Source organism: Bombus terrestris, chromosome 10, assembly GCF_910591885.1.
Source record: "Bombus terrestris chromosome 10, iyBomTerr1.2, whole genome shotgun sequence".
NCBI lineage: Eukaryota > Metazoa > Arthropoda > Insecta > Hymenoptera > Apidae > Bombus > Bombus terrestris.
The window spans coordinates 9,363,607-9,376,958 of NC_063278.1; the positions used below are offsets into that span (position 1 = coordinate 9,363,607).

General features: G+C 29.9%; 3 protein-coding genes across 7 annotated transcripts; 2 read left to right on the forward strand and 1 right to left on the reverse strand.

Moving 5' to 3' along the window:
* The first annotated feature begins 62 nt into the window (after window positions 1–62).
* LOC100647107 (tripeptidyl-peptidase 2) lies at window positions 63–7,864 on the forward strand. 4 transcript variants are annotated; one of them, XM_048409375.1, is made up of 21 exons: window positions 63–171; window positions 253–450; window positions 1,022–1,150; window positions 1,230–1,397; window positions 1,867–2,027; window positions 2,120–2,283; window positions 2,357–2,689; window positions 2,776–3,045; window positions 3,129–3,440; window positions 3,520–3,676; window positions 3,750–3,937; window positions 4,018–4,172; window positions 4,247–4,464; window positions 4,548–4,782; window positions 4,841–5,091; window positions 5,456–5,467; window positions 5,940–6,190; window positions 6,303–6,314; window positions 6,687–7,144; window positions 7,238–7,453; window positions 7,522–7,864. In XM_048409375.1, exons 2-20 carry the CDS (start codon window positions 289–291, stop codon window positions 7,445–7,447), a joined length of 3,846 nt encoding a protein of 1,281 aa, XP_048265332.1. In that variant the 5' UTR covers window positions 63–171; window positions 253–288; the 3' UTR covers window positions 7,448–7,453; window positions 7,522–7,864. The 4 variants fall into 4 exon arrangements, with proteins under 4 accessions (XP_048265332.1, XP_012167854.1, XP_048265334.1 ...); XM_012312464.3 differs by lacking the exon at window positions 63–171 and having other exon boundaries at window positions 214–450; XM_048409377.1 differs by lacking the exons at window positions 63–171; window positions 6,303–6,314 and having other exon boundaries at window positions 214–450.
* Window positions 7,865–7,999: 135 nt separating this feature from the next.
* On the forward strand, window positions 8,000–9,811 carry LOC105666124. The gene is made up of 5 exons (XM_012312465.3): window positions 8,000–8,796; window positions 8,871–9,109; window positions 9,222–9,383; window positions 9,440–9,508; window positions 9,623–9,811. The coding sequence occupies exons 1-5, from the start codon at window positions 8,670–8,672 to the stop codon at window positions 9,794–9,796; spliced, it is 771 nt and encodes a 256-aa protein (XP_012167855.1). The 5' UTR covers window positions 8,000–8,669; the 3' UTR covers window positions 9,797–9,811.
* A 147-nt stretch (window positions 9,812–9,958) lies between these two features.
* LOC100647346 (DCN1-like protein 1) lies at window positions 9,959–13,303 on the reverse strand. 2 transcript variants are annotated; one of them, XM_003398152.4, is made up of 5 exons: window positions 13,150–13,303; window positions 12,410–12,623; window positions 12,139–12,307; window positions 11,836–12,049; window positions 9,959–11,714 (listed from the first exon to the last, which is right to left on the reverse strand). In XM_003398152.4, the coding sequence occupies exons 1-5, from the start codon at window positions 13,150–13,152 to the stop codon at window positions 11,550–11,552; spliced, it is 765 nt and encodes a 254-aa protein (XP_003398200.1). In that variant the 5' UTR covers window positions 13,153–13,303; the 3' UTR covers window positions 9,959–11,549. The 2 variants fall into 2 exon arrangements, with proteins under 2 accessions (XP_003398200.1, XP_020720824.1); XM_020865165.2 differs by lacking the exon at window positions 13,150–13,303 and adding an exon at window positions 12,697–12,905.
* Window positions 13,304–13,352: the final 49 nt, after the last annotated feature.

Sequence of the window (13,352 nt, forward strand, 5' to 3'; positions counted from 1 at the left end):
GCGAAATTTGCGATACTTGAAGCGCTATTTTATTTAATTATTGACGTAATGTTGGTGCTGCTCTCTGAACACCATAACGCAAACGTTTCACAAATTTTGTTTCTTATTGTCTGTTTGATCCATGTTTGATCTGATGTATCGTGGGCCGATAACTTAACCTCAACATTTTCTGTGAGTACTCACGCAGGCGCAGATGCTGTTTTTTGATTGATATATAAGGCTGTGGCAGTACAAAGGAAACATCTCAAGTAGTTTTTCTGGAGTTGCAGTGGCAGTGGCATTTGAAATATGGCAGAGGTCATTGATTGTAATTTTCCTGTTTGGGGTCTTTTACCTAAAAAAGAAACTGGTGTCACTCAATTTCTTGCAAAATATCCTGAATATGATGGGAGAGGAGTCATCATTGCAATTTTCGATTCAGGGATTGATCCTGGGGCTCCTGGTATGCAGGTAAGTGAAGCTTTTATATAGACACGCCTCGCGATTGTTCAAGTCCCTGCTTTTTCTTCCACTTTTCTTTCATTTTTAAATTTTGACCAAATACCATAATTTTATTTCTGGCAGTAATATATATTGTCAAAAGTCTTGGCTTGCTGAATTCCTTTTGTTTCTTATAAATTTCTTTGTGTTTTCTTTGTATACAAAGTGGAAGTCTTTGAATAATTTTATGTGAAATTAGTAATTTAAATTTATTCATCTTTTCCCTTATCCTTATTTTGTAATTACTTCAATCTCGAAGATTTTTGTTACATTGTAATATAATCATTGATTGCTATTTTGTGTCAATTTTATTGTAAATTAACAATTAACGTGAACATTGTTTACCATGGGATTATAGGTGATTAAATACTAAAATGAAATACATTAGTCATTCCTCTTTGCTGTTAAAATTTATAAATTTGAATCAGCCTTTCTTGTATGATATTTGTGAAATGATAATACAACAGAATTTTCTTGAACAAAGGAGTAAAATTAAATTTAAATAAAATGCTCTATTTTATAACAAATACATTTAATACAGGAAACTTCAGATGGAAAGCCAAAAATTATTGAAAGATATGACTGCAGTGGAGCTGGAGATGTGGATACCAGCAAAATTGTACAAGCACCTGATGGATATATAATAGGGATAACTGGTCGTAAATTAAAGGTACATTTCAAATAATTTCTGAAATTAATAATGTTCATTAGATACACATAACAGTAAAAGAAAATTATTTTTCTCTCAGGTTCCATCCAATTGGAAAAATCCTTCTGGACAGTATCACATAGGAGTAAAAAATTTGTATTCACTATACCCAGGAAAATTAAGAGAAAGAGTATTATTGGAAAGAAAAAAACGATCATGGGACACATGTCAAAAATCTGCACTTGCAGAAGCATCTAGGCAATTACAAGTAAATAAATTAATAATTGCATTTTGATTGCATATGATACACACAGAAATAAGAAACTTTCATTTCAATTTTATTTATTTATTAAAATTTGATATCTTTAAATTGGCTCTCAGATTAATTAAAAGCATCAAATATTTAAGAACAAAAATGTAAATAGGCTTTTAGACCATGTGATCCAAAGATAGGGTTGTTGTGGATATGTTGAACCATGCAATCAAATGAGGCCAGTTTCACAATGTGTCACAGTGATCTGTATCTAATGCTATATTTATAATTGGCAGTTCAATCTATTGTAAAGGCATTGATTCATTGCATAATACCATGTAACGTTCTTTTATATTTTTTAATAGTGTGCTTCGAAACAAGAAAATGATTTTAATTAAGATATAAGCAAATATTTTATGGATATGTAATTTTCCAATAAATAAGAAACAACTTGATTTTTACGTTACTCAACTATTGTACATAGGAATTTGAAGCAAAGAATCCACAAGTAAACAGTTTAAAAGAAAGGCTAGAAAAAGAAGAACTTGAAGCTAGAGTTGAAATATTAAATAACCTGGAGAAAAAATACTCTGATGTAGGACCTACTTATGACTGTATTGTTTTTCATGATGGTGAAGTTTGGAGGTAATGATATATGCAGGATATTTAAGATTTCAATTAAAACATTTCCTTTATAAACATTGCTATTTGACTTAATTGTTTATATTCTGTTATAGAGCATGCATTGACACTTCTGAAGAAGGTAACTTAGAAGCTGGTGTCTTTTTAGGCGAGTACACTTTAACAAGGGAATATGCACCCCTTATACCAGAAGATCAATTGAATATTAGTATTAATGTCCACGACGACGGAAATACGTTAGAAATCGCTGGTTTATGCTGTAGGTATTAATGAAATTCGATTCGTTATTTTATTTCGTTTTCGTAACTGCAATTAATCTCGTTATATTGCAGCAAGTCATGGAACGCACGTAGCTTCAATTGCAGCAGCATATTTTCCTGATAATCCTGAATCAAATGGTGTAGCTCCTGGTGCTCAAATTATTTCATTAGGTGTCGGAGATGGCCGCATCGGTACAATGGAAACAGGAACTGCAATAATACGTGCAATGATACATGTAATGAAACACAAAGAGAAAATACATGTAATTAATATGAGTTATGGAGAACATCCTCATTGGTCTAACACTGGGAGAATAGGAGAATTAATGAATGAAGTTATTGATAAATTTGGTGTAACATGGGTAGCATCTGCTGGTAATCGTGGACCTGCTTTGTGTACTATTGGTTAGTTGAAAGATCATTCGAAAATTTTAAATATATACTCGAAACATTAATATCTAGTACATCCCATCCATTTTAAAATCATATAGGAACACCACCAGATATTAGTACTAACAGTGTGATTAGTGTTGGTGCCTATGTTTCTCCTGATATGATGGTAGCTGAATATTCTTTAAGAGAAAAAATGCCGGGCATGTCATACACGTGGTCATCTCGAGGTCCAATGATCGATGGTGGAGCCGGAATCACCGTATGTGCTCCAGGAGGAGCTATAACTAGTGTTCCCAATTTTACATTAAGAAAAAGTCAACTCATGAATGGCACAAGCATGGCTGCTCCTCATGTTACTGGAGCTATTGGTATATATCGACATTTCTAAAATATAAAGTTTATGTTACTATAATGAAAAGAAGTATATATTAATATGATACTTGTATTACAGCATTACTTATGTCAGGACTTCTTGCCAAAGGTTATCCTCTTTCTCCATATAGCATAAAAAGAGCGCTTGAAAATACAGCTCTATATATACAAAATCTAGACCCTTTTGCACAAGGGTCCGGGCTGTTACAAGTCGAGCGTGCATTCGATAATCTTCTTACTTACAATAACGTACCTGAAAGGGATATAAGATTTACTATTAACTGTGGTCCAAATAACGCTAAAGGAATCCACATGAGAAGCGGTGTTATTGATCGATCAAAAGATTATGCTATTAACGTTGAACCTGTATTCCTTAATAGCGAAAATACTGGTATAATTTTACATATGTTACTGTAATACTATATGTTCTAGTTGGATGTGATTTATTATAATACTTGGATACTTTACAGACCCCGCAGTTAAAATTGCTTTCAATTTGAAATTAACTTTGGTATGCGATGCACCTTGGGTACATTTTCCAACGCATCTTGATTTAATGAATATGGTTCGCGCATTTGCTATTAAAATTGATGGATTTAATTTACCCGAAGGTGTTCATACAACTAGGTAAATACGTTCGGACTAACATATTTTTTTTATATTAATAACGTGTAATATCAGTACTAATTGTCATTTATAGTGTACGAGCGTATGATGTAACAGACGTTGCAAAAGGACCAGTGTTCCAAATACCAATAACTGTAGTGCAGCCACAAACACTGCCAAAAACTGCGGTCCTTCCAGACTTAGCATATACAAATATCTTATTTAAACCGAATACAATTCGTCGACATTTTATTCTCGTTCCTGAAGATGCAACATGGGCGGGTATGCATTTTCAGCAATATTTATTTCATATGTACAATATTGAACACATAAAATGAATGTTTTAATATAATTCAATTCAGTGGTTAGATTGAAGAGCACAGAAAAAGATAAAACTGGAAGATTTGTAATTCATAGCGTTCAACTGAAACCACGTTTGTCCTGTAAAACTCTTGAAGTTAATAAGTTGTTCACTGTTACTTCTCAATCAGAAATTGTTCATCCATTTGCTGTTCAGGTATTATTAATTCTCTTTATACATTTTAATAAAACGTTTAGTGTTATCAAATAAGAAATATATTTTATTCATAGGGAGGATTGATCTTAGAAGTTGTCATCGCGAAATATTGGGCAAACATAGGTGACATGTTAGTGGATTACTTCATTGAATTTCATGGTGTTCATATCATAAATGGGAATCTTACAATGCAATCTGGAGATGGAATAAATCGCTTAGAAGTGCGAAGTTCTCTTAGAAACGAAGAAGTAGTGCCCAGTATTTGCCTTAAATCATCCGTACAAATATTAAAGTACGTAAAGTAACAGTGTTGCACACGATGTATATCAACGAAAATGAATTAATGTAGTTCTATTTTCTTTCCTAATATTACAGACCCACTGACGCGAAGATTGCTCCTTTACGAGATCGAGATATTATTCCTCCTTCACGACAAATTTATGAATTGCAATTAACATATACGTTCCACTGTGCAAAGGCGACTGAAGTAACTCCAAATGCCGCGCTGCTTAGCGATTTATTATATGAAAGTGAATATGATAGTCAGATGTGGATGATTTATGATACTAATAAACAACTTATTTGTTGTGGAGATGCGTACCCATCAAAAGTAAGAACGAGTATATTAATATGAAACAATGAGGAAATAATGCTATTTTTTATTACAGTATGCTAATCAAAAATTAGAGAAAGGCGATTATACTTTGAAAATACATGTACGTCATGAAAAGAAAGATTTACTTGATAGATTAACGGAAATGCCGTTCCTTTTAAGTCACACGCTAAGTAATCCAATTAGTCTAGATGTATATGCCAGTCAGTCACAAGCCATTATCGGTGGCAAGAAAATGATAGCAGCTTCAGTTCCACCCGGCCACATTCTTCCTTTGTATATTGCTCCTTTATCGAATGAAAACAAGTAAGTATCTTATTTGAAGCATAATATATTTTTTTAAATACTATATATGACAAGGATTATTATTTACTATGATATTAAAGAGAATACATAATTATTTTAAAGTTTATTCACGCATAGCTTATATTCCTTCCTAAGATTATTATTTTACATTCATTTTGCATGTAGCAGTAAATATATTATTTCTTTATGCAAATAAAAATTGGTGCATGAATGTAAGATGTAGTATATATGCAAGATGTGTACGTTCAAAAAATGTTAGATCAGATAATTTGTAAAAAATTGTTTTATATTTTTTTTTATTAATCAACTGTTTCTAAAGTATTACTAAGAAAATTTTCTTTTTTTTTTTCGTTCCGCACTGCAGCGCTGAAAACAAGTAAGTCTATAGCATTCGTTCTGTAAACATTTTTAAACATTTACACGCTTCTAATTAAAAATAACAATAATTAAAGCAGATTTTTCTTTAATAGATATACTTCTATTTTATGCATTACTTCATTGCATCTACATTTTTATTTAGTTTCGTGAATTTACATGCTTTATTATTTAAAAAACATTTTATTTATTGCTTACATTTTAGATCTGAATATTTAGATCAATATGTGTATTTGTGCATATTAGAAGATTTTTAATAAATTTTACATAGTGGTTTTGCTTTATATACACATAATATTTTAGGTATGATGCTTTATGTATGCTTTTTTAAACATAAAAATGCTATACACTTCCTTTTTATCTTAATTTGTTACCTTCACGTTTGATTTCGTTTATAACATTTTGTTGTAGCGAGATTCTTAGGCAATATTAATCTGTTTGAAAGAAAACGAAATTTGTATTTCATTTTAAAGAGTTTCCAGAGGTGCTGCCTTAGGAAATGCTAGTTACTTACAGGGTACACTGACCTTCTGCAAAGATGATAATGGGAGGAAGGTGGATTTCCATACGTTTAAATATATTTTATCTGAACCAAATAAAAAATCTAGTAGCAGCAGTAGTAGCAGTAGTCCCTATCATTCATCAAACAAAGAAAAAACTACTAAGTGGGATGAATACAACGAAGCACTCAGGGATTTCAAATGCAGTTGGCTTACAAAGCTGGGTAATCAGATTTTTCACTTATCTAATATTGATTATATATAATTACATATTGTGTAAGGTTTAGCATCATATAAATATCTTGTTTTTCTTTCCGGTTTCAATTCAACAAATAGCGCCTTCTACGAGTAAGTTCATTAGAGTGCAATAAAACGTTACTCCAAAATTTGATTTGAAACCCTGTTCAGTTCCGTTTAGATGATTATCGAATTTTCTTATAGCCATTTGTTTTCTTCCAATGCACGACTATGTAAAATGCATAACAAATAATTTACTATAATTTGTCTTTTCTTTTGTGATGTTCAAAAGAAATTATTAGTAGTAATACATATCATTTAACAACATAATTTCAACACAAACATAAACGTATACGTACATTAGAATAATTCATTTCAAACAAGTTTATAAAAAACCTGTCCTATTGTTTTTGATGCAAGCATATGTCCACATTTTTATATTATTATTTGAAAATATAATTAATTTGGTATTATTACTAATAGAACCTGGAGAATATGCAAATCTACTCTATGGAGAATTAAAGAATCTCTTCTCTGACCATCTGCCTGTTCACACTGCCATGCTAATTTCTTTGGACTCACCTGAAGCTCGACGTCATGTACCACACGATGATATTTCAGAAGAATCTGTTTCTCTAGCAAATCAAATAATAACTGTCGCAGATGCCGTGATTACAAATATTGATCAAGATAAGCTCTTAGCCTATTATGGCTTGAAGAGCGATCAACGTGACGATGCAGCAAAAATTAGAACCACTATGGAGAAACAGAAACTTAGCTTGATAAAAGCATTAGTAAAGAAAGGATGTGCATTAGCGCGATTGTACGTACATAGTGCAAAAAAAGGAGAGGGAGATCGTCAGTCATATGAACATTTATTAGAGAGTGTAACACATCACTGGCAAGAAGTACAAAAATTCGCTGAACCAACTGACATTAAGGCAAGAAATTTTGAAATATGGTTACTGTTATTTAACAATTATTATTTATTTAAAGTAGCTATATGTGAAAAGAAAATACTTCTTTACTTGCAGGTCATTGCTCTTTCACTGTGGCATGCTCACATTAATAATCATTATGGTCGTTATTTGAAATTATTGTTGCGTTATTACGAAGACAACCCATTAAAAGAAGTTGATGAGAAATGTATAGAACTTGCAAATATCCTAGGATGGGAACATTTGTCACGTCACATTAAGACAAGTATACCGTCGCGTTATCCTCCTTCGTACAGATCGTTTTGATCAATGGTAATTGATACTCATTTAATTCTAAATTAGTTGTAAAGTATAATGAAGTGCACAGGTATCTTTTCTAGGTACGGAGGAATCAATTTGATATTCTGACAATGGAAACTAATCATGGCAAACAGTTTCCAATGCATCTCTATGGCAGAACTATTTCTGTTGAGTCATTTAAGTGTATTATACACTTATAAATATATACTTGTGTTCATACTCTTAAAAAAGTACGAAAAAATGATTTTAGAAAAATATATTAATTTTTAAATGTAAGAAATTAAACATAAGAAATTATATTACTAAAAGTACCGCTGTTTTAATAGTGCATTTTTATGGCGTTTATTGCATCAAAAGAGAAAGAAGCGCCAGAATATCATGGAAACTGTTATCAATTTAGAAATTAAAGTTTTTAAACAATAATGTGTTGTTTGAGAACATTCATTTCAATTAACATAATGTATATCATTTAAAATTATTTAGGTTTTTCCATTTTTACAATATATTAAATGTAAATAAATATATATATTATATATATACATATGTATACATACAGGTATTTTCTTTATATCCACAGTATAGTAATAGCGTTATCGTACTGGATTCTGTTATTTAAAACTGTATACATTTATTTATGTGACTGTGAGATTCATATATAATATATTCAGGTTTTGCTGTTATGGTGTTACATATAGCAAATGTTTCTTCATTTTATACAATAAGCGTTAAGTGCGCTAGTGTGTATAATGAGAAAAACAAAAAATAATTAAAGCTCTATTTGAATTTTACAGTGAATATGAAATGTAAAAGGTAATTCATACTTTTTCGTTTTCTTGCTGTTTTAAATTCAATAATTGGAGAATAATTGCTTAATATTGATTGCGCTAGAGCTGTACTATTAAAGGCCAAGATAAAAATAATAAATGCACTAATACTAGCCATTTAAAAGAAAATAAAATGTCTTATTTTCAAGAAAAACTTACATTAAAGATTCAATTGTGCTCTATTAGTACGAAGTTGCGTACATATATTTCTATTGTAACTTTCCTAATTCGATTTACGTGAATATAAAAACAAATTCACCGCTCAACTAGCTTCATGGCTCTTAATAGTTGGAACATTAAATTTTTTGTAAGAACATACTAAGTCAAGATAAGAAAAAATGCTTTCAAACGTAAAAATTTACAAGTAATAAATGACACGTCAACCGAAATTTGTATAAAGAGTTATGTCCTTATCGCTATTGCTCAACTCTTATTTGTCTTCGTATACGAAAAACTATTTCGAAAATAACGTGAAAGTACTTTGGTATAATCAGGAATTTTCACAAAGTCGATTCCCACCAGGACAAACAAGTAAAAAAGATATCTTCTCTTTTATTTTATCTTCTAGTTCCGAGTACAATATATAATTTTTAACACAATTCTAGTTAGCGAAGCATGTACTCTTATTTGCCTCCTTGTTGCTCAACGAATATCTCAAACAGGATTAATAATATACGATGCGGAAAAATCTCCTAAACTTATTGCTATCATAGCTGAAGCTATGATAGAGGGTAATACTATTCATGCATGGATTGTTAAAAAAGGTTTAGTTTCTCATCCTTATCTCAGTACAGAAGAGGCACTGAGACTTGGGGGCAAAAGTTTGAGTCTATTGAGAGAATGGGTACGAATTAAATTTACATTTTATTATCTCTATTTTGCAATGATTTTGTAATTTATGTAGAATTTGTTTACTCGACGAGATAGGATATAGAACAATATTAATTATGTTATAGACATTTCAAGTATTTCATGAAAAAATTCAAAGAGGTTTATATCAACATATAAGTAATTTCTTACACAAATGGTACTTAGCACCAAAGTCTAAGAATTTATTTATGCTTCTTATTACTTGTGGACGAACAGTACTGTTTATATTTCAAGAAAAGACTTATATGGTAAGCAAATTAGCAAAATCTGTAAAAATGTTTCTATGTAAAACTTTTATCTGTAGGTAACTTTTTTTGACTCTCATAGTCATAGTACAATTACAAATCCAAATCGGGGATTAGTTATTGCACAGGTAAGGATTTGTAACTATATATAGCAAACTCAATATTTGATAAATACTGCAATATTTTATATTTTTAAGTGATAGTAATGCATGTCATATTAACAGTAAAAAAAAATAATGTAGACATATATAGAGAATTTGGAACATTTATGCAATTGGTACACGAAGGATATATTAAATAAATGTTACAATACAAAAGCAAACCAATATGAGCTAGCCTTTTTATATCCATCCAATTCACCATGCTGTGGCTGTGATCCTGTATGTAACTGTGGCAATCATTGCAAAAAACAATAACACATAATGCTTACTTTTCAAGTGTCAATATGTAAACTTTTTAAAGTTATACATATACATACAAATATACTTTAAAAAAAGTAAAATTTATATATAAAACTTCATTATGATGTGTGTATGTATGAAATGATCATGGAACTTTTTGTTTAATTAGACATATTATTTAGATTAAGACTGACGGATTTATTTACATTATGTACAATTTCTTCCTAAAACTATTACAATTTTTTAGTGTTTACGCAATGCATAAACTATTAAAAAAATAAAGTAGCTTAAGTCTGAAAGTCGTATTTTCTTTAGTATTACTTAAATAAAATGTAATATACATTTTTCGTGAATTTTTTTCTGCATTGCGCAAACATATTTCTGACAATATTTTACTGGACTCTCCTTTTTATATTGAATGCATATGTTACGAACTGTTTTCATTTTACCTATTTTAACATTTTTATAAAATATAATCCAAAATTTCTGGACGACGTATTTTTCATATTGCTAATTCTCTACTTTGCACCTTTCAATGTCAATATATCTAAACTGATATAATGTTCTGGTTCCTTAACTGTTAACCATAAAGTTGCAGAGATATATATTTTTTTACATTATATTTCTTTAATCTCTTTATATTATATATAAATTAAAATGATTAGTAGTAAATTGATGTACTTTACTAAACTACAAAAGCATTAATCACATATTGCATTGTGAAGTAGGGAGAAAATACAAAACTGAAAATGTTATTTATAACTTCAACACTTTATAGTACAAGCAAAAAGTCTGTTATGAAGATTAAATCTGTTTTTATCAGTTGTTCATTATTTTTAATTATTTGATGCGTACTCGATTCAAACATGCCTTGGAACCAATAAATATTTATAATCACGATTTTTATGACATCATAAAAAAATATATTTTATCTGCACTAATTATAAATGAAACCCATAATTTAAACTTGTAAAAAATTCTTAATTTATTTTCCCTAACATCTATTATACCTCAGAATTACAATATAAATATTACTCTTCGCTAATAAAACAAAAACAAATCTTTTTCTGTCACCATTTAAACCGGTGATTATAAAAAAGATAAGTATACCAGTGCCGAAATAGCAATACGTTTAAAATACAGATTTCTCTCTGTGTTTTCTTTTGTTTGTATGTATATTACAAGTGTTCTGTAGAATGTCGTAAAATTTATTTAATAACAATTTTTAACAACGTAATTTCTAGAAATTACTATCTACAAAAAGGTATAAATGAATCATTTTTATGATTTTTCCTTTTCGAAGCCAAATTCGTGCAAAGGAACACAGTCAGCGATTTCTTCCGATGTTTGCAAATACCTTCGGTAATTGAGCAACATTTTTTTACTGTTATTGTTTTTTTGAACAAACTGATCACATCATATTACTTTGTACAGATAGATATATAATAATGCAACTCTTATGTAAAACTTTAATAATTACATAATTTGAGATTAAACGATATAAAACCTGCAATTTTATATCAAATTAACTTATTGCTTATAAGCAATAGTTTCTTCTCTTATATAATTTTGTTTACATAGTACGGAGTTATTATACACTAAATTGATCCTAGTAATTGCAATACTCCTTTGCTACATATTCTGTACACAAAGTAAAATGATGCTCTATCAGGAAAATATGATCAAGTATCACTTGAAGAATATAAGATTTTATAATTGAATAAATAAAGCTTTTTTTATATGGAGTTAAAGATGTAACAAAAAGATGTTAGAGGGACTGACGAATACGGGGTTGTGCCCATTCTACAAAATCATCTATCAGTACAGGCCAAGCTCCCTCTTCATCATAATTACTCATATCTGGGTTGATCATGAGTGCAAAGTCTAATAATAAATTCCATGTATCTTTTGGAATTGACCTCTTATGATGTTCCTAAAAAATTGTGTTAAGTATTTTGTATCATAATTTAGCTAGACAATATGTAAGCTTCCTTCTTACGCTTAACGAATATTTATATTATAGTTCATATGTACATATACATTAAATATCATACCTGTAAAAATTGACACCATAAAGAGAGGAACTTAAATTTATCATCTAATACAATGTTCCAATAAGCAATTGCCATATCAAGATCCAGACCCTTTTGTCCTGGGTTTTTTGCATAATTAAACGTAAACTGATAAAAGTCTTTAAATTTTTGAGGGTCCCTTAATTCATTTTCTAAACTACTTAAGCAGGCTTTTAATTTATCTATACTGTCCACTCTAAACAATAAGTTTAATAAACAGTATTAAAATAATACATAAAGGATTCAATTCTTTTAGAAAAAAGAACATTACAAAATTTGCTTTACCCTAAGTCTGTCATTCCATTCATAAATTCATCTTTAGTAAATTCACATTGTGTTTCTGCTCTGAATTTCCATGCAATGATTAATACTAATTTGCTTTCAGGACTTAAATCCAAATCGTCCAAAAATTTCATTATTCCATCTGCTGTAATCTTGTCAGGTTCATTTGGATCTATTTCAATTATCAAATTAAACATTACGCAAACGTTACAGGCATATTTTTAATCTTATGTGTATATAGCTATTATGTGTCAAGCATCTTTCATAGAATTACCTTGATATCGACTAAATAATATTTCTAATTTCTTTTTATCTACTGTATTTTTTGGTTCTTTACAATATGCCTCAGGATTTTGGAAATAATTATCACTTGCCAAGTCTAGCTTCCAATCATTTTGTGCTAAACAATATATTGCAGTTTGTTCTCCAGTGTGTGTAAAAGTTATGAATTTCTTCACTTTATCTCTTTGTGAGAACTTTAACTTATGCTGCAACAAAGATTAGAATTACATTATTATATATTCCAAAGATTAATATAGAAAAAATTATAAGTTCTCCTACCATACAACATTGAATATCACGTTAAATAAAAAATCTGCTCATGACCATGTATGTATGCATTATGATGTTTCACAATTTTTAAATTTATAACAATGAAATCAACATGGACGAGAACGTATAAACAAAGATTTTGTTGCATGTACAATAGCTATTGTTACTACTTTGAGTAGCACCTTGTTGGTTCTAAGAAATGTGATAATACCTTCGTGACAATGTAATTTATTAGACTAAAAAGATCATATATTATTTTGCATTGTCATTAATCAGAAGGTATGTCACGAAATTGATTTGTATTTAATGCAAAAGGGAACAGTAACGTTGACTCACGATAGGTTACTTTAACATTTTTAATACACTGTCGTGAACATATAAAGGAAACTGTAGTTTTTTTAGTAAAATTAAGTCACGAGGATCGTTGGATTAGCATAATCCATAAATTTACTAAGTGCTCACCATTTTAGTTAATTTTAGGCCCCCGAAAGCCAAAATATTATTTCCTTTGCACTACACTTGACATGAACATGCGCATGTTCTGTGAAGGCCCTGAGAAATGCAAATACACCAACAAGATTATAAAGCAATGCCACCAGACGTTACCAGAGGAAAGTAACTTCGAGAACAATGTCGCGGGTTATTTAAAAGATTTGCATACATTC